The following is a 23,821-nucleotide window of genomic DNA, read 5'->3' as shown; positions in this document are numbered from 1 at the left end:
AACTGGAAACACAGGGAATCCAGGGCGGATGATCCCTTCAGGACCAGTGGTGTGAGTGGCAATACTGGGAGGGTGAAGGGAGGGTGGGTTGGAAAGGGGGAACCGATTAAAAGGATCTACATATAACCTCCTCCCTGGGGGACGGACAACAGTAAAGTGGGTGAAGGGAGACGTCGGACAGGGCAAGATATGACAAAATAATAATTTCTAAATTATCAAGGGCTCATGAGGGAGGGGGGAGCAGAGAGGGAGGGGAAAAACGAGGAGCTGATGCCGGGGGTTTAGGTGGGCAGCAAATGTTTTGAGAATGATGAGGGCAACGAATGTACAAATGTGCTTTACACAATTGATGTATGTATGGATTGTGATAAGAGTTGTATGAGCCCCTAATAAAATGATTTTTAAAAAAACTTTCCAACCAAGGCCAGATGTCTTCACAGGGGAATTCTATCAAGTATTTAGAGAAGAGCTATCACCAATTCCGCACAGATTGTTCCAGAATATAAAAAGGGACAGCAAACTTCCAAACTTCTTTTATGAAGCCAGCATAACTCTGATACCAAGACTAGGCAAAGACACCAGAAAAACAGAAAACTACAGACCAATGTCCATTATGAACATAGACACGAACATTCTGAACAATATCCTGGCCAAGAGTCCAACAATATAGTACAAAAATGCACCATGATCAAGTGTGATTCATGCTCTATGCAAGGATGGTTCAGCATAAGAAAACAATCACCACATAAACAAAACAAAATAATAACCACATGATCATAATGATACAGAAAAGGCATTTGACAATATCTGACATTCATTTATGATAAAAGCACACAACCAAATAAGAATAGAAGGGATTTCTCAACAGAATAAAGTCCATATGCAAAAAATCAATGGCTGCTTTTGGCTTTCCGCTGGGAGGAGGGTTTGGCACAACTTTCTAGGGTCATCCTGCATCTGGGTTCATCCGACACCAGCTGCCTCCGCCATGCCACCCAAGTTCCACCCCAAGGAGTTCAAAGTTGTTGGGTACTCTAGGTGTGGCCGGGGCTTCCGGATGGAGTATCGCTACTCACCACGGCCAGTCAGGCCTGCGGCTCCTGCCGCACCAGCCTTCCCCATGTCAATTTTTTCCCCCTTGGCCTTTTAGAGACCTCCTAGGAGCTTCCGGTGTTGCGATCAGGGTGCGGTGCGGTCCTGGTCGAGTGTCTTTAACACTTTCTGGGCTTCAGCTTCCCCATGCGTAAATGAGGAGGGAGGACCAGACGACGTGTGGCAGTTTGGCAGCCTGCACGCCCCAGGTGTACTTAAGGTACACCAGTGGGGAAGTCAGTGCCACGTCAGTCTGCACTGGCCCCCAAGATCGGCCCCCTGGGTTTGTCTCCAAAGAAGGTTGGTGATGACATTGTCAAGGCAACCGGTGACGGGAAGGGCTTAAGGTTTACTGTGAAATTGACCATTCAGAACAGACAAGCCCAGATTGAAGTGGTAGCGGCTGCCTCTGTCTTCATCATCAAAGCCCTCAAGGAACCACCCAGGGATAGAAAGAAGCAGAAAAACACTAAGCATATTGGGAACGTCACTTTCGTTGAGATCGTCAGCATTGCCCGTCAGATGCGGCACCGATCTCTGATCAGAGAACTCTGGAACTATTAAAGAGATCCTGGGGATTGCCCAGTCTGTGGACTGCAATGTTAATGGGCGCCACCCTCATGATATCATAGATGACATCAACAGTGGTACAGTGGAATGTCCAGCAAGTTAAGAACCACAAAAGAAAACAATTAAGAATCATTTAATAATAATCAAAATAAAACCAATGACCACCATCTCACACAACAGGGAAAACTGAAAGCATTTACCCTTTGAAGTGGAACCAGACAAGGATGTCCTGTCTCCATTCTTATTCAACATTGTGCTGGAAGTCTTAAGCAGGACTATTAGACAAGAAGAAATCAAAAGATTCCAAATGACCAAAGAAGTGGAACTGTCACTATTTGCACATGATATAATTTTATATGCAGAAAACCCCAAAGACTCATCAAAAAGATTATTAGAAAAAGAACGAGAGATTTGGCAATGTCACAGGATATACGAGCGAATACACAAAAAAACTTCAGAATTGCGCTGGGCAGCTTTCATAGTACAGATTTTACCCAGGTAGACGAGCATTTTAGCATCTTGTTCAGAGTTAGTGCACTCAGTGGCATCACCTGGGAAGGTTCTTGTTAGTCACAGTAAATTTTTTCATAAAAGCAGTTTCGCTCAAACCTCATTTTTTGTGATGGCTGATTTAAGAGAACAGTGTGAGACTTTTAAATTTTGTTTCCTTCTCAGGAAAAATACCACAGGACTGTTGTGATGCTGAACACAGCTTACCAGGACAGTGCTATGGGAAAAACTCAAGTGTATGAGTGGTTTTCTCATTTCAAATAGGTGAAGTGTTGATGAAAACCTCATTCTGGACGTTACAAAGGGGCAAATATTATTACTATAAGGACAAACACCAAAACAAAAACATGCATCTGTTTTTCAGTCAAGTAAGCATTTAACCCAGTCTCTCAAACAACGTGGTGGAATGTCCATTTTGATGTTTATAATCCATTTACTACTATCTTATTTGTACATCTTAAAAACTACTTCTTTAAAGGGGGTCTTGCCTCAGCTGGGGTCAGTTTTTTATTTAGTGGGAGCGAGGGACAGGACCAAACAATCCCCGCCAGCCCCAATTAAGGCACTCCTATAATGGTGATCAGTAAATTTCATTGGGAAATTATGGTCAGAGGGAGGGAGGGACATGTCTGCCTTGGAGAAGGTGATTTCACTTCTGTTGGTGGGAGCATCCCCCAAGGAGGATCCTGTCCTTGGAGGGAATGTTTAACATTACGAATATAGATTCCAAATGGGCAAAAATTAATCGAGTATTTTGTTATTCATATACATTTTTTCCATTTTATTGGGAGCTAATAGATATATAATTCCAATCATGCATTTTTTTACCCTGGCTGTGTGCTATAGAGTACCTGGATTTTAGGTTTTGTCTCTTTGAGGAGTCTAGCATTCTTCATTGACTGCATCAGAATTACATAATTTGGAAACCTCACTAAGGGAACCAGACTACATTAAATACGGTGTTGCAGACTAAAGGAATTGAAATGCTCCTTTGGATTTATAGCTGAAACACCCTAGGGTGAGAATCAGAGGACTGCTATCCCAAGGTGGTAGATTTAGAAGTGAGTGGACTCTTGTTAGGGTATCTTCTAAATATAGGTCCAATCAAAACATTGGTTCCAGAGGGGTTCTGCTGGGCCAGTTAGATTCAAGGCAGAGAGGTCAGCTCATCAGGTTATAATAACTGTTTGTTTGGGGGTATATGTGCAGGGTAGAACTGTCACTGAGAATTTTGTCTTTCTCCTGAGGAGTGGCTGGTGGTTTCAAACTGGTGACCTTGTTGGTTACAGCTCAACTCATAACCACTATACCACCAGGGTTCTTCTTTTGCAGAGGTTGGAAAGCTAAAAATACATTTCACAGATTCCCCTGCAACTAGGATTCTATGTCTATAATATAGACCCAGATGCAACCGCCTGAAACTTGAAGGGTAGAAGAGAGGCACAGGCAGTGCTTCTGCCACTTGCGCTATTAAAAATGGTGATGAATATGTCTGGTTTTCCTATTACAATTTAGTGCACTAGCTTGCGAGTTGCTGAAAGGCAGGGTGCGTGGCTGCTATTTTGCTCGTATAAATGTATAATCTAGAGTAGGTTGTAGCGATACCAAGAGTATTGGCCTCATTAGGACAGTGGAAATAGTAGTTTCCTGACTGTAGAAGAGTTGTTAGCTCCTTCCGTGGCCCGATTTTGTGATATAGTTTGGAAATTGTTCTTGAAAGATCAGTTTAGAGTCAGTCCCTTCTGATCTGTAACTCTTAATTTAAATAATAAAATAATCCAGTGGCTACTGAGTCTCTTCTGATTCTTGGTGAATCTTGGAGTACTGTGCTCGATGGAGTTCTCAACAGCTGCTTTTGCAGAAATAGATCACCAGGCCTTTCTGCAAGGTGCCTCTCCAGAAACATAAACTGAACTCACTGCCATCTATATACCTCTAGGACTAGATGAACACACATCTCTTGCCTTTCTGTTAGCAACTGAGTGTGCTAAACATTTGCACCACTCAGGGACTCTGAGGCTTTTGGTATGCAGTAATAAATCCTTTCCTAGCAAAACTACTTAGAGTGAATACTGTTCTCTGAAATGGAATCTAAGCTGACACAGGAAGAAAAGTTCTCAATTGATAGCTGCGTTATATGTAAATAAAAACATCATCACAATAAATAACAGTAATGTATTTAAATAAGCCATTTTTTCATGTGTAATATAATGGATTTACAATATTTATTTGTATAAAGACAGGTAAAGCCACCTTATAACATTTCATGTAATTTATAAGTTATAATACACTGGTTCAGTTTGACACAGCTATGTAAGATTTTTAACATTAAGAACCACCCATTTATTTTAACAAACAACTAGAAAATTTGTTTCTCTTGTAGACTCAGAAAATAAAATTGTTTGCCTTATTAAGTTATACATATAATCTTTTTTAATTCATAAAATGTCTCTTAAGTATTAAATTTTAATTGATCTAGGCTAAAATACAATACTCAGTAATCTTCAATATTCTGACTTTAAAATCAATATCAAATATTAGTAACATATATTCTTAAGAAATTATCTTGTTTTGTACATAGAGTTAACAAAATAGTCAACAAAATGTGTATACTAGTGCCTTTATATATAAACATAGAACTTTGTGTCTCTCCAGAGCTACTGTGGTATCATTGCATAATAGATTATCTTTTTTCCTTTGTGCATAAACTATTAACTTGTGAAATGTAGATTACGTTTCAGTCCATCGTTTTTGAGAAGATGAGTAGATGTAGATGTTTATGTCCTAAGTACCCCTTTAAGTGGCAAGGTCTTTGAGAAGACGAGGTTTACCACATCGTTTTGAAGACATGAAGAAAGATTTTCATGATGCCCAATTTATGAAATGTTTAGAGGGTCAACTTGAAAATTCTTGAAACTCTGCAATAAGTGGAGTCTAGGGTGACAAAGCCTTCTGTTTAAGGCCTTGTTCACAGGGAACTCTCATCAAAGGCTGACTGTACAGATTCCTTCCCGGGAAGGCAGACTTCTTGGGTCACTGAAAGATGTTTGCCCTTTCATGGCTTCATATTTAGAAAAGTCAAAGGGCTTAAAACCAATGTCTTTTGTGAAGAAATATAATTCCAATAGATGCGTTTGATTTCTATGATTGATTGAGGAATTGCTCTTGTCCGAGATAGCAAGAAGACGGGGCAAATGTGGATTCATTTCGTTTTGGTTTGTTTGTTTGCCTGCTTTAACAGTGCTAACAAAGTCCATTATCTCTTTAAGTGGACTTTCATTGTAGGGACTGAACACAAGCTACGAGCAGCATAAAATACACAGAGATTACATATCTAAATTAGGTAGTCAGAACTTTGTAGCTAGATGCTGGTAATTCTGTACATCACCTTGACAATCACTGTACACAAGTATATTTTATGAACTTGCCAGACTAACAAAAGTTCAGTTTTAAGTGTATCTACTTTTTATGTAATTTAAAGCAGGAGTGTTGAGGATCCACTCTCTCAAGCTAGAACCAAAGAACCAAAGCAGTCCCAAGCTATTCTGAGACAAACGGCACAAAAAACAATGCTCAGAAGAATCTGAAGTAATTTCTCAGTGTAAATGAAAGATGTACAGAGTTAATGAAAGCATTTCTTAATCGTTTTGAAAAAGCTTACAATCCAAATCCAACATTTTTCTTACATCAACGAGTTTAGAGTTCTTGATTTTAAAAACAACATCAGTAACAGAGATAGAGGTGGACGTCAGTAGCGTCTGAAACCCTCAGAAGCTACTAAAAAATACTTATTAGAAGACAAAATCAGATTAATTTCAAAATTTGCAATATTTTAAATGACAGGTGACTTGAAAACAGGGTTTCCCAATGGCAATTTTCTAGGTAAATAAAGGCATATTCATCTCACAGCCCAGTTTTCTAATGCATTCTCATTGATCGGAGACAGGTTGGAAAGTATGATTTAATCTGTATGACATATCACCATCACTGACACTCAACCACACCACCATCTTTAGAAAATCATCACTAAATTCATATGCAAAGAGCAACCCCTTACTAAAAGTGATAAGCTGGTGCCCTCTGGTGGTAACATTTAACATATTTTCCTGACATTGCATATCTTGTGAAATATAAAAAGAACATTTGTATTTGAGAATATCAAAATTTGAGGGAAGCATCATTGTACTCCAGAGTATCTTCCCCTTTTTGCCCACAAACACACTGGCAACAACTTACAGGAGAATCTCTGGAACCAAACTCCCAGGAGTCAAGCTGGTAGCTTCATGAATCCTGATTAAACTTGTCTATGACGGGCAATTCCCGTTAGGAGATTTACATCTTGGTTCTAGACCTTAACTGAAAGGCTTTTGCATTTTCTAGCTTGGCTTTTACACCTATAGGTTTCTCAAAAAACCTCACTAAAGCAGGTTCATTCAACAAGGATGCAAGAATCTGTTCAAATGAGAATGACCACTGAGGTTCCTCCTTAAGTAAGGAGGGATCTATCTCTTGCAAGTGGGTCTCTGTTGTCCCCTCACTGGGTCCTCCACAGACAGTCCCAGAGGATCCTTTGGCTGATGACGTAGGGCTGTGGAGTTTCCTTCCAACTTCTTCCATCTTGAGTAAAAGTCTGGTTACGACAGCAATGGCTTGATATAATGACTCTTCTTCGGGGTCTCCATGGAATAAGTTGTAAAGGGTCTTTGAAAACTGAATAAACTGTGACTAGAAGACACAAGTTGGAAATATCACATTTGAATTAGATTTGGCAAATATAAAGAGGATTTAGATGTGAATAATCTATATAAAGTTTGTACCATACAATAATCTTCACCCTAGAAACCTTGAGAATTGGTGATCAATCTCAAAAGATAAATTAGTTCAAGAAAGATGAGCATGGACCATGGAAGAAAATGACATTTAAGTCTTCTCACGTATTGTCTCATAGTAGGCAGCACAATATATTTAGCATGACAAATTCCTGGAGAGTTTACCTGTAGGCATACTTCAATGTTAAACAGGATTTTAATTAGACACAGTCCCATATTTCCCTACCTGTAAATCATTCATTCACTCATTAACCAAACTTACTACAAGAATGAAGAATGAGTTCCACTTAATCTCCACAAATGGCTCAAAGTGGGCAGTTCAACTAGGGCAATTTACTAGGAAGAGAGTTGTTTTGAGACCCATTTAATAGTGCAATGATGACCTAAGAAGCCCATTTGGGCATGTTCCTTTTTAAAGACTAAGATGGGACCCAAGCTGTGATATAAAATAGTCTTTCTGATAATTGCCCTTAGATAGTTTGTCAATTAAAAAAATGATTCTAACCTAAAAAAGTCAATCATCCCATCAGAAAAGTTTACTTATACATTTACAGGGTATACGTTATAAAAAAATATATATGGTAACAAGCTTTTTAAAATTTCTTTTTCTTCCGTAGGCTGTGGTATTATTCATTCATAATAACCTAGAAATAAATATACTGACTAATTTAAAATACTTATATTCAGTTCTCAAATTACCTAGTCCACTGAGAAATATTAAGTTGTTTGATACTTCTCATTTTGGTCATATGTTGAGGATCCATAGTACCCAAGAAAACACAATTTAATTGAAAAATAAGACTACATTCTGACTGGATAGTGTGTACGAAAGAGATGAATTGTGTCAACTGTAGTTGTTTGTACTGCCTGAGCAGGCACAGATAAGGAGCTCATAGGAACCAGGGTTGGCCCTCTATTAGTAATTTTTTAGCTACTTTTGGATTTGGCGCAACTAGTAAGCATTAAAAATGGTGACTAAATGAATGAACTTATCCAAAGTGAGATTTTCCTACTCTTCTGTGGAAGAGAAGGCACTGAATTATATGGATCATCATGACTTTTTATAGGCATAAATGTTTATGTCAGTGGAATTATACTGAAACATTAAGATGCATTTAAGCATTTTAAAAATACTTAAATCTGGTTCCCACTCTTCTGTGCAAGTTAGAGATAATACATAGATCGTTTCACTGTTTTCAGAATAGCATGTTAGCTACTTCAGAGTTCACCTAGATTCATACCCAAAATGAGAACCTAGAATTTTCTTGCTTAAAATACTATGCCTAAAAAAAAAAAAGAAGAAAATACTATACCTGATTCATTCTTGGCAAATTCTTAATGTTCTCTTCCTTTTTGAAAAGCTCTTCTTGCCACTGACTTAGGTAGGCTTGAATATCAACTTTGCCTTTGCCTAAAGAAAGGGAATAGCACCATTTCATATTAAACAACCCACTAGAGTTTCCTTTGAGTCCATACATTTCATTGAGTCCATTTCTGTTCAAATTCAGTCAATTATCTGGATTTACCTTTTCTTTCATTCATCGGCTCTTAGAATGCTTTCTCTATCTCCAATTAGACAAAGATTTTTATTTTAGGAAAGTTGAGAGCAGAGAGAATTTGAGGACAAAGGATGTATTTAAACTGCAACAGCCCACCACGTTTGGACAATGCAAATTTCATGCAGACATTCTAATACAAAGACATTAAAAAGAGCTTATATATTGTGTTCTTAATATGTATATGCCACTGTGGTCTATAGCAGCTCTTTTTCAAAAAGTCAAAACCACTACTCATTCACTCATTCCTTAAAAGATTCCTTTAAACCAGCGGTTCTCAACCTGTGTGCCACAATCTCTCTGGGGGTCTAACGACCCTTTCACAGGGGTCGCCCAATTCATAACAATAGCAAAATGACAGTTATGAAGTAGCAACGAAAATAATTTTATGGTTGGTGAAGGGGGGGGGTCACCAAAATAGGAACTGTATTAAAGGGTCACAACATTAGGAAGGTTGAGAACCACTGCTTTAAACCAAGATATTGGTATTGATTCATTAATTTATTTTTTGGTGTTAATTTATTAATAATGTTTTAGAATCCCTTGGGAAACTGGGTGGAAATACTGAATGACCAGGGAAATATGTACATTTAAGCAATTAATTATTCTTTTCTATTGTTTTTATTGTTGTAAAAAGATATACAACATAAAATTTACCAAGTTAAAAATTTTTCACAGGTATAATTCCATGACATTAATTAAATTACATATGCAAGATGGATGGATGGATGTACATCCAACCCCAATATCTATTGACAAATTTTCCATCACTCTAAAATGCTTCCTAAACAGTAATTCTTTCTTAACTAGAATTTACTAAAAATAAACAATCATCATAGATTACAGTTTAATAGTCTCTATTGAAATATTAAATATGCATAACTCTTTGTACTTATTCCAGCATTGCCACACTTATATGTATCTGTACTGTCCTACACACATATTTGTAAAAGTACCCTAAAATGTATGTTGCAGTATGATTTGTAAGAAGAATAATTAGAAACAACTGAAATATCTATCAATACAGGCCTAGTTATAGCAATAAATTGTTTGTTGGTGTTACATGTGGTTGAGTCAAGAAAACACTGTCTAGTCCTGTTCCATCCTCATAATCATTGCATTGAGACCACTATTACAGTCACTGTGGTAATCCATCTCCTTGACAGTCTTCCTCTTTTTCCGCTACCCCTTTACTTTACCAAGCTCCTTCCAGATAACATGTCCAAAGAACATGAGATGACGCTTCATCATCCTCGCTTCTAAAGAGCATTCTGGCTATAGTACTTCTTTTAAGACAGATTTGTTCCTTCTCTTGGCAGTCTATAGTATATCAAATATTCTTCACCAACACAATTCCAATGCATAAATTATTTGGTTTTCCTTATTTATTGACCAGCTTCTGCATGCATATGAGGCAAATGAAAATATTATAGCTTGGGCAGGCACATTTAAGTCCTCAAAGTGACATCTTTGCTCCTTAACACTTTAAAGTGGTCTTTGGCAGGTAGTTAACCTAATACATTATTTGATTTCTTGACTGTTGCTTCTTTGGTCAGTGATTGTAGATCCAAGTAAAATGAAATTCTTGACAACTTCAATATTTTCTTCATTTATTTTGATGTTGCTTATTGGTGCAGTTGTAAGGATTTCAAAAAATTTTTATGTTGAGATCAAATCTTTACTGAAGGGAGAGTTCCAGCAAGATGGTGACCGAATATCACACCAGAGGGACTCCGCAGAAATCAGCACAGGAGAGCCGCTGAAGGGAAACTCCACTGTCTGGGTTACAGAAGGAGCATCATAAAGATAAGTAGATGCAGATCCACTAGGTTTCGAAGAGCTGGCTTACTACTGAGGAGGCCAGCTAGGGCTAAACCTTAGCCCCACCACAGTCTCGGCTGGTACAGGGCCTCTTTGGACGGCCCAAGGGCTTTACTTCAACACAACCTTTGAGGAAAAGGAGAAAATCATAAGAGCAGCTAGGGAAAGACAAGCAGACTACTATGAAGGCACCCTAATGATAATATGCTCAGACCTATCAGTGGACAATGAAGAAGAGGGAGAGAGTGGAGCAACATATTTAAAGGAAAATTATCCAAACCCAAGAGTATTCTATCCAGCTAAATTACATATCAAGATAGGTGGGTAAGTAAGAGTCTTCCCAGACAAGAAAACTCAAAGAATACATTAAAAGAAACCCAGCCCTACAAAAGCTCCATGCCCACCCAGTATGGGCCGAATAACAAGATTAACCAAGCACAAATAAGAGACCACCACATAGAACAACCTCACCCAGAGAGCAACCAAGAGATAACAGTCCCCAAGGTAGCATTGTCTCAATGGTAGAAAGCAAGCACACACACACACACACATACACAAAACATACTGATAAGAAAGGGAGGTAGTAAAACACCAACACAAAAGGTACAAGGGCCTATACTTAAGTATGCCCTCAACACAAGAACATTTTATTCTAATAACCCGGCATTCTGGGTGCATAAGCAAATGTGGGGAGAAAAAGATGATGGTGCCCAGCTATCAAATAATATAGCGTCTGGGGTCTTAAAGGTTTGAAGATAAACAAGAAGCCATCTAGCTGAGAAGCAACAATGCCCACATGGAAGAAGCACACCAGCCTGTGTGCTCATGAGTTGTCGATGGGATCAGGTATCAGGCATCAAAAACCAAGAACAAAAAAATCATGTCAATGTGAGTGAGGAGGAGTGCAGAGTGGAGATCCAAAGCCCATCTGTAGACAATTGGACACCCCCTTACAGAAGGATCACAAGGAAGAAACGAGGCAGAGTGCAGCATAGCACCGATGAAACATACAACCTTCCTCTAGCTCTTTAATGCTTCCTCCCCGCCACACTATCATGACCCCAATTCTACCTTACAAATCCGGCTGGACCAGAACTAGACCATGTATACTGGTACAGAAAAGAGCTCGCAACATAGGGAATCCAGGACAGATAAACCCCTCAGGACAAATAATGAGAATAGTGATACCAGGAGGGTAAGGGAAAGGTGGGGGGGAGAAAGGAGGAGCCGATCATAATGGTCTACATATAACCCCCTCTCACGGGAATGGACAATAGAAAAATAAGTGAAGGGAGATAGCAGTCGGTGTAAGATACATTTTTAAAAATAAATTATCAAGAGTTCATTTGGGTAGGGGATGAGTTTATACCAAGGGCTCAAGTAAAAAGAAAATGTTTTGAAAATGATGGCAACATATGGATAATGTGCTTGACACAATGGATGGATGGATTGTGATAAGAGCTGTATGAGCCCCCAAATAAAATGATATTAAAAAAGAAATCTATACTGAAGGCTGTAGTCTTTGATTTTTATTAGTAAAGTAAATGCTTTAAGTCATCTACATATCACAGGTGGTTAATGCATCTTCCTGTGATCCTAATGCTGTGTTATTCTTCATATAGTCCAGTTTCTTGAATTATGTGCTCAGCATCCAGATTGAGTAAATATGGTGATGCACAACTTTCTTGATTTTAAACCACTCTGTTTGAATGACTGTGTCTCTTGGTTTATGTATAGGTTCCCCAAGATCAGAATTCTTATTCTTTGAAATGTTAGCCATAATGCATTAGTAGTATCCAGAGTTGAATGCTCTTGTATAAGCAATACAAATCAGGTAAACATCTTTCTAGTATTCTCTGCTTTCAGCCAAGATATCTCTGATATTCACAACGGTGTCCCTTATTCCAGACCCTCTTCTTGAATCTCACTTGAAATTCTGGCAGTTGAAACTCACTGCCATTGAGTTGATGCCAACTCATAGTGCCCCTATAGGACAGGGTAGAACTGCCTCCCTGTGCGTTTTTGAGACTGTGACTCTTTACAGGAGTAGAAAGTTCAGTCTTTCTCCCCCCCTGTTGAAGGATTGCTGCAAATGCTCTTGAATTATCTTCAAAAAACTTTGCTTGTCTGTGACAGTAATGATATTGTTGGATAGTTTCTGCACTCTCCTGGATCACCATTCTGTTTTCAGTATCTACCTCAAGGTAGTGTTGAGCAAGGGGCATGAGGAAAGTACTATTTATTACTTTGGAAATAAATCATTCAAAAATAATAATGTAGGCCATTGACTATTATATGTTCTCTAGTTTCTGAGAGTTATCAAAAGAGGTAAAAATTGTTAGACCAACACAAAGAAACTGAAAACGGGCTGAGAACAAATAAATAGCCCTAAAAAGAATCCACGGTTCCTCCTGTGTAGTTGATTACAAAAATCTTAGCTTAATAACCTAAGTTACATGATATCCCTAGGTCACAGTACCTTTATCAGGGCTATTTTTCACTGATTCTGCTTCCTTCTCATTTGCCGGCCTGGAAACTAGAGGAACAGAGGGCAATTGCATTTTGTTAGCTAGTTAATCTGTACCATGCGAAAATAAAACAATATTTCATATATAAGGACTTCTTGTAAGTGCATGCTACTTTCTTTGAGTCAGCTAACCAATTATAGCTGATCTAACCTACCTTCCTGCATTAGTCGTGGAAGGACTTACTAACTGGAAGAGTAAAAGTAACACTGAGGAAAAATCTATATTAAAAAAAAATCCTAGGAGGAAGTATGCCAAGTAGTGTTCATTCTGGGTAATATTTTGCTCTTTCTGATTTTCCTCTTATTGAATCACATTACTTTTACTATGAGGAAAAATGAAAAAGAAAGAAGAGAAAAGCACACTTAAAGGCAGAAGTTTCTAGTAATAACTCATTGTGAAATTTTGTACCCGTTACTTCTCACTGGACCTCAGTGCCTATATATATAGTCTTGACTTAGATGATTCCTATGGTCTTTTTAAACATCATGTTCAAATACTTTAACCTACAGTAACCAAAAATATACATTCATCAGACCTCATTCCTCCAAGAGACATTGCATATTTATGAAACTGAAGCGAAGAGTATAAAAATAAACTCATATCACTTCCAAATTACGTCTTCAAGGCAGATTCATCCATGGCTTTTATATCGAGAGTAATTATAATGAGCATTCACTGTTTGAATAACTATGACCCCCAATCAGCAAAGGTTTTATTGTCTTCATTATGTTTTATAGCAAGACATGAAAATGCCTTGCTGATACAATTCTGAAATTTCTGAAACATAAGTAGAAACAAAATTCATTTTCTTTTTTGATTATCCAGCAAATAGGAAAGTATACATATCAAAACCCCCAAATGCAGTTTGACTAATAAATCAAATATTTATGGTATACTTACCAGGAACTTAATACTGTGCAAAGTGCTACAGTAGAACAAAAGAAGTGTAATTAATCCCAATATTACTAATTATAATTAGGTCAAGAAAAATTTTAAGCCAGGATGATCTCTATGAAATCAATGATCAGTACAGATAAACTTTTAAACAGAAATATACCGTGCAGTTGACTGAAATAAAGTAATTCCTCCTTGGAAAGTTCATCTCCTTTTGAAGGGTCCTGTGATTTCACATCAGTATAAGCTGTAAACAGAAACCCAAACCACATTTACTAACAATGAGAAAGAGGAGGTGCATAGCACATCAGGTAAACTGGGGCACCAAGTTAAATAAAGGGTCTCTGTATGGGGCGGGTGTTGATAAGTGGTTTGAACTGTTGAATACACAGTTGATAGTCTGAAATGTAAACTTTCCCCACAACAGTTCACAATAAAAATAAAAGGGTCTCTGTAGACAAAGGACATGTGAAAAAAAATCATGTAAGTGATGTTATTTTACTAATGAAGAATAAAAAGTGCTTAGTCATTTTGAGTCCTAGTATTTCTTCTGCTTGCTTTATAAAAGCTTTCTGAGAGCCATTACAAATTGAAATAAGAAAATATGGCATTTGGAAATTTCTGAAAGTGTGACCCAAGTCATTTAAAAAGCTTCAATGACAAAACAAGGGACTATAATAATAGCACTCAAAAGAATTCCTTTTGAAGACAAAAGTATCACATGTTAAGTCATACAATGTTCAGATATACTAATAGTAAAGTGAAGATAGGTGCTTTGCTTACTAGTTAGGCTATAATATAATGATTTACCTGTTTTTTGATTCCATTACTGTAAGTATATTCGATGGCAACAACTTAAAGATCCCTGGTGGGGGCATTGGGCTGCTAACCACAGGGTGAGCAGGTTCAAACCTACCAGTTGCTCTTGTAAAGATTTATCGTTTCAAAAACCATCTGTAGGGTTTATTTGAGTGTGAAACTAAATGTAAACTCCTTTTGTATTTAAATTATCCAGTTGTTTCTCTTTTGTTCTTAATGCTGTGCGGGTGATTTGGGTGTGTAAAAAGTTAAAGATGATTTTTCTGGTCTGATGAAGGCTGTTCTGGCAAGACTGAAAGGGCACCCAAGTGTACCTTTAGGAGAACTCTGAGGTACCCATTGTTTTGGTGAACTACCCTGTCAAAGCTAAAAGGTATTTTGGCAACAAGCCTTCAATTTAAAGCCTAACGCTGCTTTCTCAAAGCATTGAACAGACCTAAGAAAAGCTGTCTTTTCAGGTCAGTGGAAAACACTAAAGTAAATTGCAATGGTGTGGTAACTTTGAAGCAGTTTGGTAGAATAGAAAGAAACCTGAGATCTGGAGTCCCATCTCAGTTTGAATTCCAGCGACACCATTTATTAGCAATATGATCTTCAGTCAGTTATTTAATCTTTCCCACTTTCAGTTTCCTTATCATCAATTATTATTGGAAAAATAATATTACCTTTCGCAGATACTATGAAGATCAAATTAAAGAGTGCATGTTAAAGCGGGCCTTTGAAATTTTTCATTCTGTTTCAACCCCATACTGAGAATTTGCCTTTTCCACCCCAGATTGACTGGATCATAATCTATATCTTAACAACCCCCCCCCCCAGGCCCACATGATTCTTATGCACACATAATAGAAAGACATCTTTCGTCCTGTGGAACAGCTGGTGGATTCGAACTGCCGTCCTTTCTGTTGGCAGCCGAGCACTTAAATTTGCTGTCCCTCATTAAAGACTATTAAAATCTTACCTGGAGGAATGTGCAGCTTAAAAAGCAGTTTAAGCTTCTCTGTAAAACTTCCATTGTACATTATGTCTGTTCAATAAAATTCAATGGTAAATAGTCATGTATCCAAAGGACATTTAATTAATTCCAGCTACACAGATTAATTAAGACACAGTTCTTAGCCAGGAATCAGAAACCCACTCCTGCTTAAATTAATAGGTAAACAACCCCCCAGTCACGTGGATCTGCTCCTTCAATTGTATAAGTAAAATAACCTTTATCTTTTTTTCTTTGGAATGAAACCTTATGGCTCATTTGACAAGAAAACTGCTCTGGAATGGGCAATCTCTGATAACAAAGCATGCTGGGGTAATTTGAAAGAGTGAAGAAATAAACAATACAACTGGTACAACCTGTTTGTTGGATATTCCCCTACCATGTTTCTAGGTTGGGTTTTTCCTGAGGTGGAAAGTCCTGTAGCACTCATGCACCTAAGCGTGGGAAAGCCAGGACATTCTCTTCCTTCACTGAAACACCCACATCTAACAGCTTTTTTTCCCCCGGGAGGGTTGCGGCAAAATTAGATCCATATAATTAGTCTTGACAGCAAACACAGAAAAAGTCCAGTATTGCCAAAGCTGGAGATAATTCAACCCAGGGTGATGGAAGCGGACTAAATTGGTGGTACTAAGCAGAATTACATATTTTTAGGGGTTATTTTCTTGCTTTAAAAAGAAAAAAAATGATTGGGCATCATCCTACCAATTGCAGAGGAGAATTCTTTGAAGTTTATAAGGCAGTCTGAGTTTTCATCCAACAATCTGAATGTCCATAAAGCTAGCACATCTCTGTTTGCAGAATGAGCCCAGGGACTCAAGAAGTGATACAATACTCTGAACTGTTCACAGTCGATCTGATACTGTTCCAAATATGGCAGGCTGGGATCATGGTGCTTCAACACTGGACAATTCAAACTCCAATAACAAGAAAGAAACAGCTCTTTCTAGAAAAAGCAAATAATAAAAAGGACATTGCATCAGAAAGTCATTTTGGAAGAGCTTTTTTTTTTTTTGGTTAAGCCTATCTGTTTAAATAATTAAAGATAAAATACTTAAGAGGGATTGGGATAAAATTCTGCTATACGAGCACTGCTTTTTGTTTGCTAGAAAAATAATCATACCTTAAAGATGCCATAAAGTTCATCCAATTCCTGAAGGCTCAATTTCACATCTTGTGATACAACGCGCAACTTAAAAAGAAAAGATTAGAAGGAATTCAGAATCTAGAACTTAACTTTTCAATATAGATGTTTTCTTTAAATTAATTTAGAGATCTCTCTGGTAGAAGAAACCTTATTTCTTTTAAGTTTTAAAAGAAAAAAACTTAAAAGAAAAGCAAAGGTAAATGCAACCACTTTAACTTTAAAAAATTGTATATAGACTGTATGTACAATTTTACTTGGATATGTACATTGAGACCTTAATTTCTGCATGCTCAAGAAATCACTGCTAAAGGACAGTCACTTAATATTTAAAATATATATAAGCAACAATATTCAAGTCCCATTTCATAAACTTTGCTGTGAACATATAAGCAATTTGTTAATGGATCATGTGGGGCTGTGAATTAAATTGCCATACTTCAATGGCACTATCAAATACTGAAGGTTTAATGAATGGAAGCAGAGCATTGTTGGAGACAGTGCCTGAGGAGGGGCCCCTGGGGCCAGGGGGCATTAGAACTGTGAGCGAGGAGGAGATGCTTTCTCAGAGTGGGGACATGATAGAGGAAAGCCTTTGGGACTGGAGATTTGGGGATCTTCATTTGCTGATGGGGCATGAATCAAGTAAGAAGAAACAGCTGCAAAAATCTGCTAATGATTAGAACTTGGAATCTGCGATGTGTGAATCTTGAAAAGTTGGACGTTGTCAAAAAACGAATTGCAACGCATATACAGATCAGCATCCTAAGCATTAGTGGGCTGAAATGGACTGGTACTGGCCATTTTGAATCAGAAAATTATAGATTTACTATGCCAGGAATACTGCAATCAAGAGGAATGGCGTTGTATTCATTGTCAAAAAGGCCATTACAGAAATCACCCATGAAGTACAAAGCTGTCTGTGATAGGAGTATTGTTTGGGCCAGGTCCCCATCTCCTCTCCGACTCCTCAGGAAGAAAGAACTTCAAGGCCCCCATTTCCAGCCTCTGGGGAAGATAAGTGAGCTATTGAAGTCTGCATCTTCTGCTCCGACCTTCCAGGGAGCTTATCTCCCCAGACCAAGGACCTGCAGCCCCTGACCCAGCAACAAAGGCATTTCCCGCGGGTCGCATCCTGACTCAAGGTCCTGCAGCTGCAAGCAAGAAATCTCCCTTCTTGTTGTCAAGGTCTCCCTCCCTAGCTCGAGCCCTCCATCTCTCCCACCGCCTCACCGACAAGCTGCGACTTCCCTGACCTCACTCTTGGGTCTCGGAACCGCCCAGGCGCTCAAGATGCTCCTGTCCCTCTCTGTGCTCTCCCTTCCCTCCCGGGAGTTCTTTCCCGACCCTCATAAAGCCGCCCTTAACCTCACATTCTGTGTCTCAGTCCTATCTCCGTCCAGTGTCTCAGTGTTGACCTCTTAAGTATATCTATATGCCTTCAACGAAATCCAATCAAGACAACTATTATTCAAATGTATGCACCAACCACAAAAGCTAGTAGTGCAGAAATTGAAGAATTTTGCCGACTTCAGTCAGAAATGGATCCAACCTGCAATCAAGATGCATTGATAAATATTGGAAAATTGAAATGCTGACGTTGGAAACAAAGAAGGAACAGTAGTTGAAAAATATGGACTTGGTGGTAGAAATGAAGCTGGAGATCACATGATAGAATTTTTCAAGACCAGTGACTTGTTCACAACAAATACCTTTTTACAACAACACAAAAGGCAACGATGCACATGAACTTCTCCAGATGGAATACACAGAAATCCAATTGACTACATCTGTGGGAAGACATGATGGAGAAACTAAATATCAGCAGCTAAAACCAGGCCAGAGGATGATTATGGAATAGCTCTTCAATTGCTCATATGTAAGTTCATTATAAAGCTGAAGAAAATTAAAAGAAACCCATAAGAGCCAAAATATGACCTTGAGCCTATCTGACTTGAATTTCAAGAATATCTCAAGGACAGATTTGGTGCATTGAACACTAAGGATGGAAAATCTGATGAGTTGCGGGAGGACACCAAGAACATCAATCATGAGGAAAACAAAATGTCATTAAAAAGACAAAGGATGAGAGCTCAAAGTGGATGTCAGAAGGGACTCTGAAACTTGCTCTTAAATCATATAGTAGTTCAAGCAAATGGAAGAAATGAAGTATAAGAGCTGAATAGAAAATTTCAAAGGGTAGCTTGAGAAGACAAAGCCAAACATTATAACAAAATGTGCAAGGTCCCAAAATGAGAAAACCTAAAGGGAAGAACATGCTCAGCATATCAAGAAAAGAGTTCAAGTCTAGAATTACAATTTTGAAAGATTCTAAAGGGCAAAATATTGAATAATGCAAGAAGCATCAAGAGAAGATGGGAAGAATGCACAGAGTCACTGTACAAAAAGAACTAGTCGACATTCCACCATTTCAGGAGGTAGCATATGATAAAGAACCAATGGTACTGAAGGAAGATGCTCAAACTGTACTGATAGCATTAGTCAAAAACAAAAGTCCAGGAACGGATAGAATACCAATTGAAATGTTTCAACAAGCTGATGAAGCACTCAAAGCAATCACTAGTCTATGCCAGGAAATTTGGGAGAAAGCTACTTGGCCAACTGACTGGAAGAGATCCATACTTGTACCATTCCCAACAAAGGTGTTCCAACAGAATGCTCAAATTGTAGAATATCATATGCAAGTAAAATTTTGCTGAAGATCACCCAACAATGGTTGCAGCAGAACATTGGCCAGGGTCTTCCAGATATTCAGGCTGGATTCTGAAGAGGAAATAGAATAAGGGACATCTTTGCAGACATCATGTGGATCTTGGCTGAAAACAGGGAATATTAAAAGTTTTCTTAAGTTTTATTGACTATACAAAGGCATTCAACTATGTGATTCATAATAAACTCTGGATAAATTTGAGAAGAGTGGGAATTCCAGAATATTTCTGTGTGCTCATGATGAACTTGTACACAGATCAAGATGTGTGAATCCCCTCCCTAGAAATAGATGTGACAGAGAACAACACTAAATCTACAGGTTGGGGAGAGGGGCCGGCATGCCACGCCCACACAGAAGCAGACCAGGAAGGAAGAAGAGAAAGAGAGAACTGGACTGGACCTCACGCTGGCACAACAGGCCCAGAAGATGATGTCACTGTGGGGAACTAATGGGACACCGAGGGGACTGTGCAGCCGACAACAGCTTGTGTCATGTTGTCCCCTTACTGGAGCAGACTGTGACAGAGGACAAATCTGGGGTCATACGACGGGGAGGTAGTGCAGTCTGAACTCTCCACAGTGGGACGAACCAAGAAGGGAACATACCAGACCAGCAACTCGGGCAAAGCAAACCTACAAATCCCCTGAGGAACCCCCCAAAAAGGACTCCAGGCCAAGAGGGGCAGCTCCTGGACAGTCCTGAAGGCCCGAGAACAGACCTGGGATTTTTGTATATTTCTTCTCTTTTTGTTTTTTCTTTTCTTCCTTTTCTTTTCCTTCTCGTTTCTTCTTCTTTTTTCTTTTCAACTTTTAATTTATTATCAGTTTGGGCTATGTCATAGTCGATGTGCCTACCTATATAAGATAGGCATGGGAAGCATGCCGGAGGAGAAAGCAGTGGGACCAACAGTCCCAGGGAGACCTGGGGGGTGAGGGCGGTGGGGGATTGGGGTGGTGGGGGATGGGGGTGGTGAGCAGGCAGCACCATAAACAGGGGAACAACTAGGGTATTCGAATAAACAACAAGGAGGAGATAGGGATCCAGCAGGGGTGGTGGTGGTGGTGTGTCAGAGCAATATCACACTAGTTAAGAGGAGGTACCAAGAGGTGGAAATAAGAGGAAATTGACGGTGGGACAGAAGGAAGGTAAAAGGAAACAGAGGAAGGACCTAGGAAGTAAAGCAATGGATAGAGGTATAAACATAGGGGTGTACATATGTAAATACATTAATTCACAAAAATAGAGGTATTGGCCTATGTACATATATTTATACAGCAATACTCTGAGGCAGTGAATAGACTTCGGGCCTCTGCTCATACCCTCCCTCATTATAAGAACACTTTGTTCTAACAGATCAGCTGTCTGAGAGTTCCACCCTCCTGACACAATCACTGAAGACCAAATGGGTGTATACGTAAATGTGATGAAGAAGGCAGATTAAAAGATATAGCGTTTGGGGTCTTAAAGGCTTGCAGATAAACAAGCCGCCATTCAGCAGAGAAGCAACAAGTCCACATGGAAAAAGCACACTGCTGGTGCGATCATGAGGAGTCATAGGGACCGGGTAATAGGCATCAAAAGACACATAACAAACAAACAAAAACATATTGTTGAAAATGAGGGGGGATGGAGCAGAGATCCAAAGCCCATCTGTAGACAATGGAACAATCTTCCCACAGAGTGACCACAGGGAAGGGATGAGTCAACCAGGGGGCATTAAAGCATGGATGAAAAACACAATATTCTTCTGGTTCCTTGAGGCTTCCTCACCCACCACTACCATGACCCCAGTGCTGCTTCTCAATTCAGACTAAATTGGAAAATGTATAGATAAAAGATGGGAGCTCACGAAACACAGAATCAAGGACCAGGAGTGGGAACAGCGGTAACACAAGGGTAGGGGGAAGGGAGGGGGAGAGGAAGGGAAAAAGGGGAAACTGATCACAGTGATCGACACATAACCGTACACCCCTCTCCAGGGGTAAGAACAACAGAAAACATTGGGGAAGGGAGACAGTGTGAGATATGGAAAAAATAATTTATAATCTATCAAGGGGTTATGAGGGTGGGGAGGAGGGGGAAAAAAGGAGCTGATGCCAAGGACTCAATAGAAAGTAAATGTCTTGAAAAGAATGAAGGCAACATATGTACAAATTTGCCTGATGTAATCAATGTATGGATTGTATTAAGTGTTGTAAGAGTCCCCAGTAAAATGATCTTTTAATAATAAAAAAGATGCTGTGTGAACAGAACAACATGCTTTAAAGTCGGGAAAGGTGTGCGTCAGCGTTGTATCCTGTGACCATACTTATTCAAACTGTACGCTGAGCAAATTATCAAAGAAGCTGACTTATATGAAGAAGAATGAGGCATCAGGGTTGGAGGAAAGTTTACTAACAACCTGTGATATGACACAGCCTTGCTTCCTGAAAGTGAGGAGCAGTTGAACTTTCTGATGAAGATCAAGATCACAGCCTTCAGTATGAATTACAACTCAATGTAAAGAAGACCAAATTCCTCACAACTAGACCAACAGGTATAATCACACAAAAATATGGAGAAAATGTTGAAGTTGTCAAGGATTTTGTCTTGCTTGGATCCACAATAAATACTTATGGAAGCAGCAGTTAAGAGATCAAAAGACTAGTTTCAGCATGTAAATCTGTCGCACAAGACCTCCTTAGAGTATTGTAGATTAAAGATGTCTCTTTGAGGACTAAGGTGCACCTGACCCAAGCCATGGTATTCTCCGTTGCGTCATATGCATGTGAAAGGTAGACACTGAATAAAGAAGACTGAAGAAGAACTGATGCATTTGAATTGTGGTGCTGGAGAACAATATTGAAAGTACCATGGACTGCTAAAAGAACAAACAAATTGGTCTTGGAAGAAATATGGCCATTGTGCTCCTTAGAGGCAAGGATGATAAGATTTCATCTTACAGAGTTTGCACATATTGTCAGGAGACACAAGTCCCTTAGTAAAGTGGAGGGGCATCAAAAAAGAGGAAGGCCCTCACTGAGACAGATTGACACAGTGGCTGCAGCAATAGGCTCGTGCGGATGGCACCGGACAGGGCAGTGTTTCGCTGTGCATGAGGTAGCTACGGGTTGGAACTGACTTGATGACACCTAATAACAACTACAAACAACAGTTCAAAAAGAATTGGAAGATGTACAACCCTCTATGCTGAAAGTTGTAATCCAAGAAGTTTAGAAAATATGCAATTTTATACTACTCCAGGGAAAATAAGCACTAATGGCACGGTCATTATCTTGGCACTTCTATTGAGTGGATTCCAAATCATAGTGACCCTATAGGACAGGGTAGAAATGTCCACGTGGGTTTCCAAGACTGTAACTTTTTATGGGAGTAGAAATTTTCATGTGGATTACAGCCTGACTACTACACTGCCAAGGCTCGCAGCACATAAAGGTACCATTGCTTAATCATTGCATGAGTTCCATAAACGTGATACCAAATACATCTAGATGAAATGGATAATTCTCTAGAAAAATATAAATGAGCAAAATTAACTAAGGAGAAAATTTGAACAAAAAGAACTGAAAATATAATCAAAATATAATCAAAGAGCTACACTCTCACTAAAAAGACATCCATTCCAGATGGCTTAATAGGCTCATTTTCTAAAACCTTCAAGTGACAGATAATTTTTATATGCTATAAACTATTGTGGAGCATAGATTATATTTTCAGTTCTTTTTGTTCAAATTTTCTCCTTAGTTAATTTTGCTCATTTATATTTTTCTAGAGAATTATCCATTTCATCTAGATGTATTTGGTATCACGTTTATGGAACTCATGCAATGATTAAGCAATGGTACCTTTATGTGCTGGGAGCCTTGGCAGTGTAGTAGTCAGGCTGTAATCCACATGGTCGACTGTTCAAAACCACCAGCAGCTCCTCTGGAGAAAGACTGGGCTTTCTTTTTACTTCAATAAAGAGTTACATTCTCAGAAACCCACAGAGGGTGCCTATGCGTCAGCATTGACTTGATGGTAGTGAGTTTTGGTGTACCTTTATGTGCTATGCGCTTACTTAATGATCTTATTTATGGTTATACTACCCATTCCTTTTCAGTGCTGTCTACTTGTTATTTCTTTCATCACACTTACCAAACATTTGTCTATTTTAAAATTTAGTTTTCAAGTAGCCAGCTCTTTCATTTATTAAGTCTACTGGGTTTTAAAAAAAAGATTTCCATTTCATTAATTCTACCTGTTATCTTTAGTGGTTACATGTTCGACTACTAACTGCAAGGTCAGCAAATCGAAACCACCAGTCACTCCACAAGAGAAAGATATATATATA

The 23,821-nt window shown here is 38.8% G+C and overlaps 1 protein-coding gene and 1 pseudogene across 1 annotated transcript in view; one reads left to right on the top strand and one right to left on the bottom strand.

Annotated features, from left to right (window-relative positions):
* Nucleotides 1-898: 898 nt before the first annotated feature.
* On the top strand, nt 899-1,765 carry LOC101649204 (annotated as a pseudogene).
* Nucleotides 1,766-4,327: 2,562 nt separating this feature from the next.
* TBC1D8B (TBC1 domain family member 8B) overlaps nt 4,328-23,821 on the bottom strand; it is a 73,650-nt gene continuing 54,156 nt past the window's right edge. The window contains exons 15-21 of the mRNA XM_004710027.3: nt 16,737-16,805; nt 16,319-16,559; nt 15,581-15,646; nt 13,964-14,047; nt 12,858-12,914; nt 8,315-8,412; nt 4,328-6,897 (exon numbers count right to left, since the gene is read on the bottom strand). Of these exons, the coding sequence (XP_004710084.1) occupies nt 6,505-6,897; nt 8,315-8,412; nt 12,858-12,914; nt 13,964-14,047; nt 15,581-15,646; nt 16,319-16,559; nt 16,737-16,805 (1,008 nt within the window). The 3' untranslated portion in view covers nt 4,328-6,504. The remainder of the gene's footprint in view (nt 6,898-8,314; nt 8,413-12,857; nt 12,915-13,963; nt 14,048-15,580; nt 15,647-16,318; nt 16,560-16,736; nt 16,806-23,821) is intronic.

Source organism: Echinops telfairi, unplaced genomic scaffold (assembly GCF_000313985.2).
Source record: "Echinops telfairi isolate 266 unplaced genomic scaffold, ASM31398v2 ScPeMD7_7427;HRSCAF=8465, whole genome shotgun sequence".
In the NCBI taxonomy this organism is placed as follows: Eukaryota; Metazoa; Chordata; class Mammalia; order Afrosoricida; family Tenrecidae; genus Echinops; species Echinops telfairi.
Note: the sequence above shows the minus strand (reverse complement) of the source record. Positions and strands in the feature narration are given on the sequence as shown.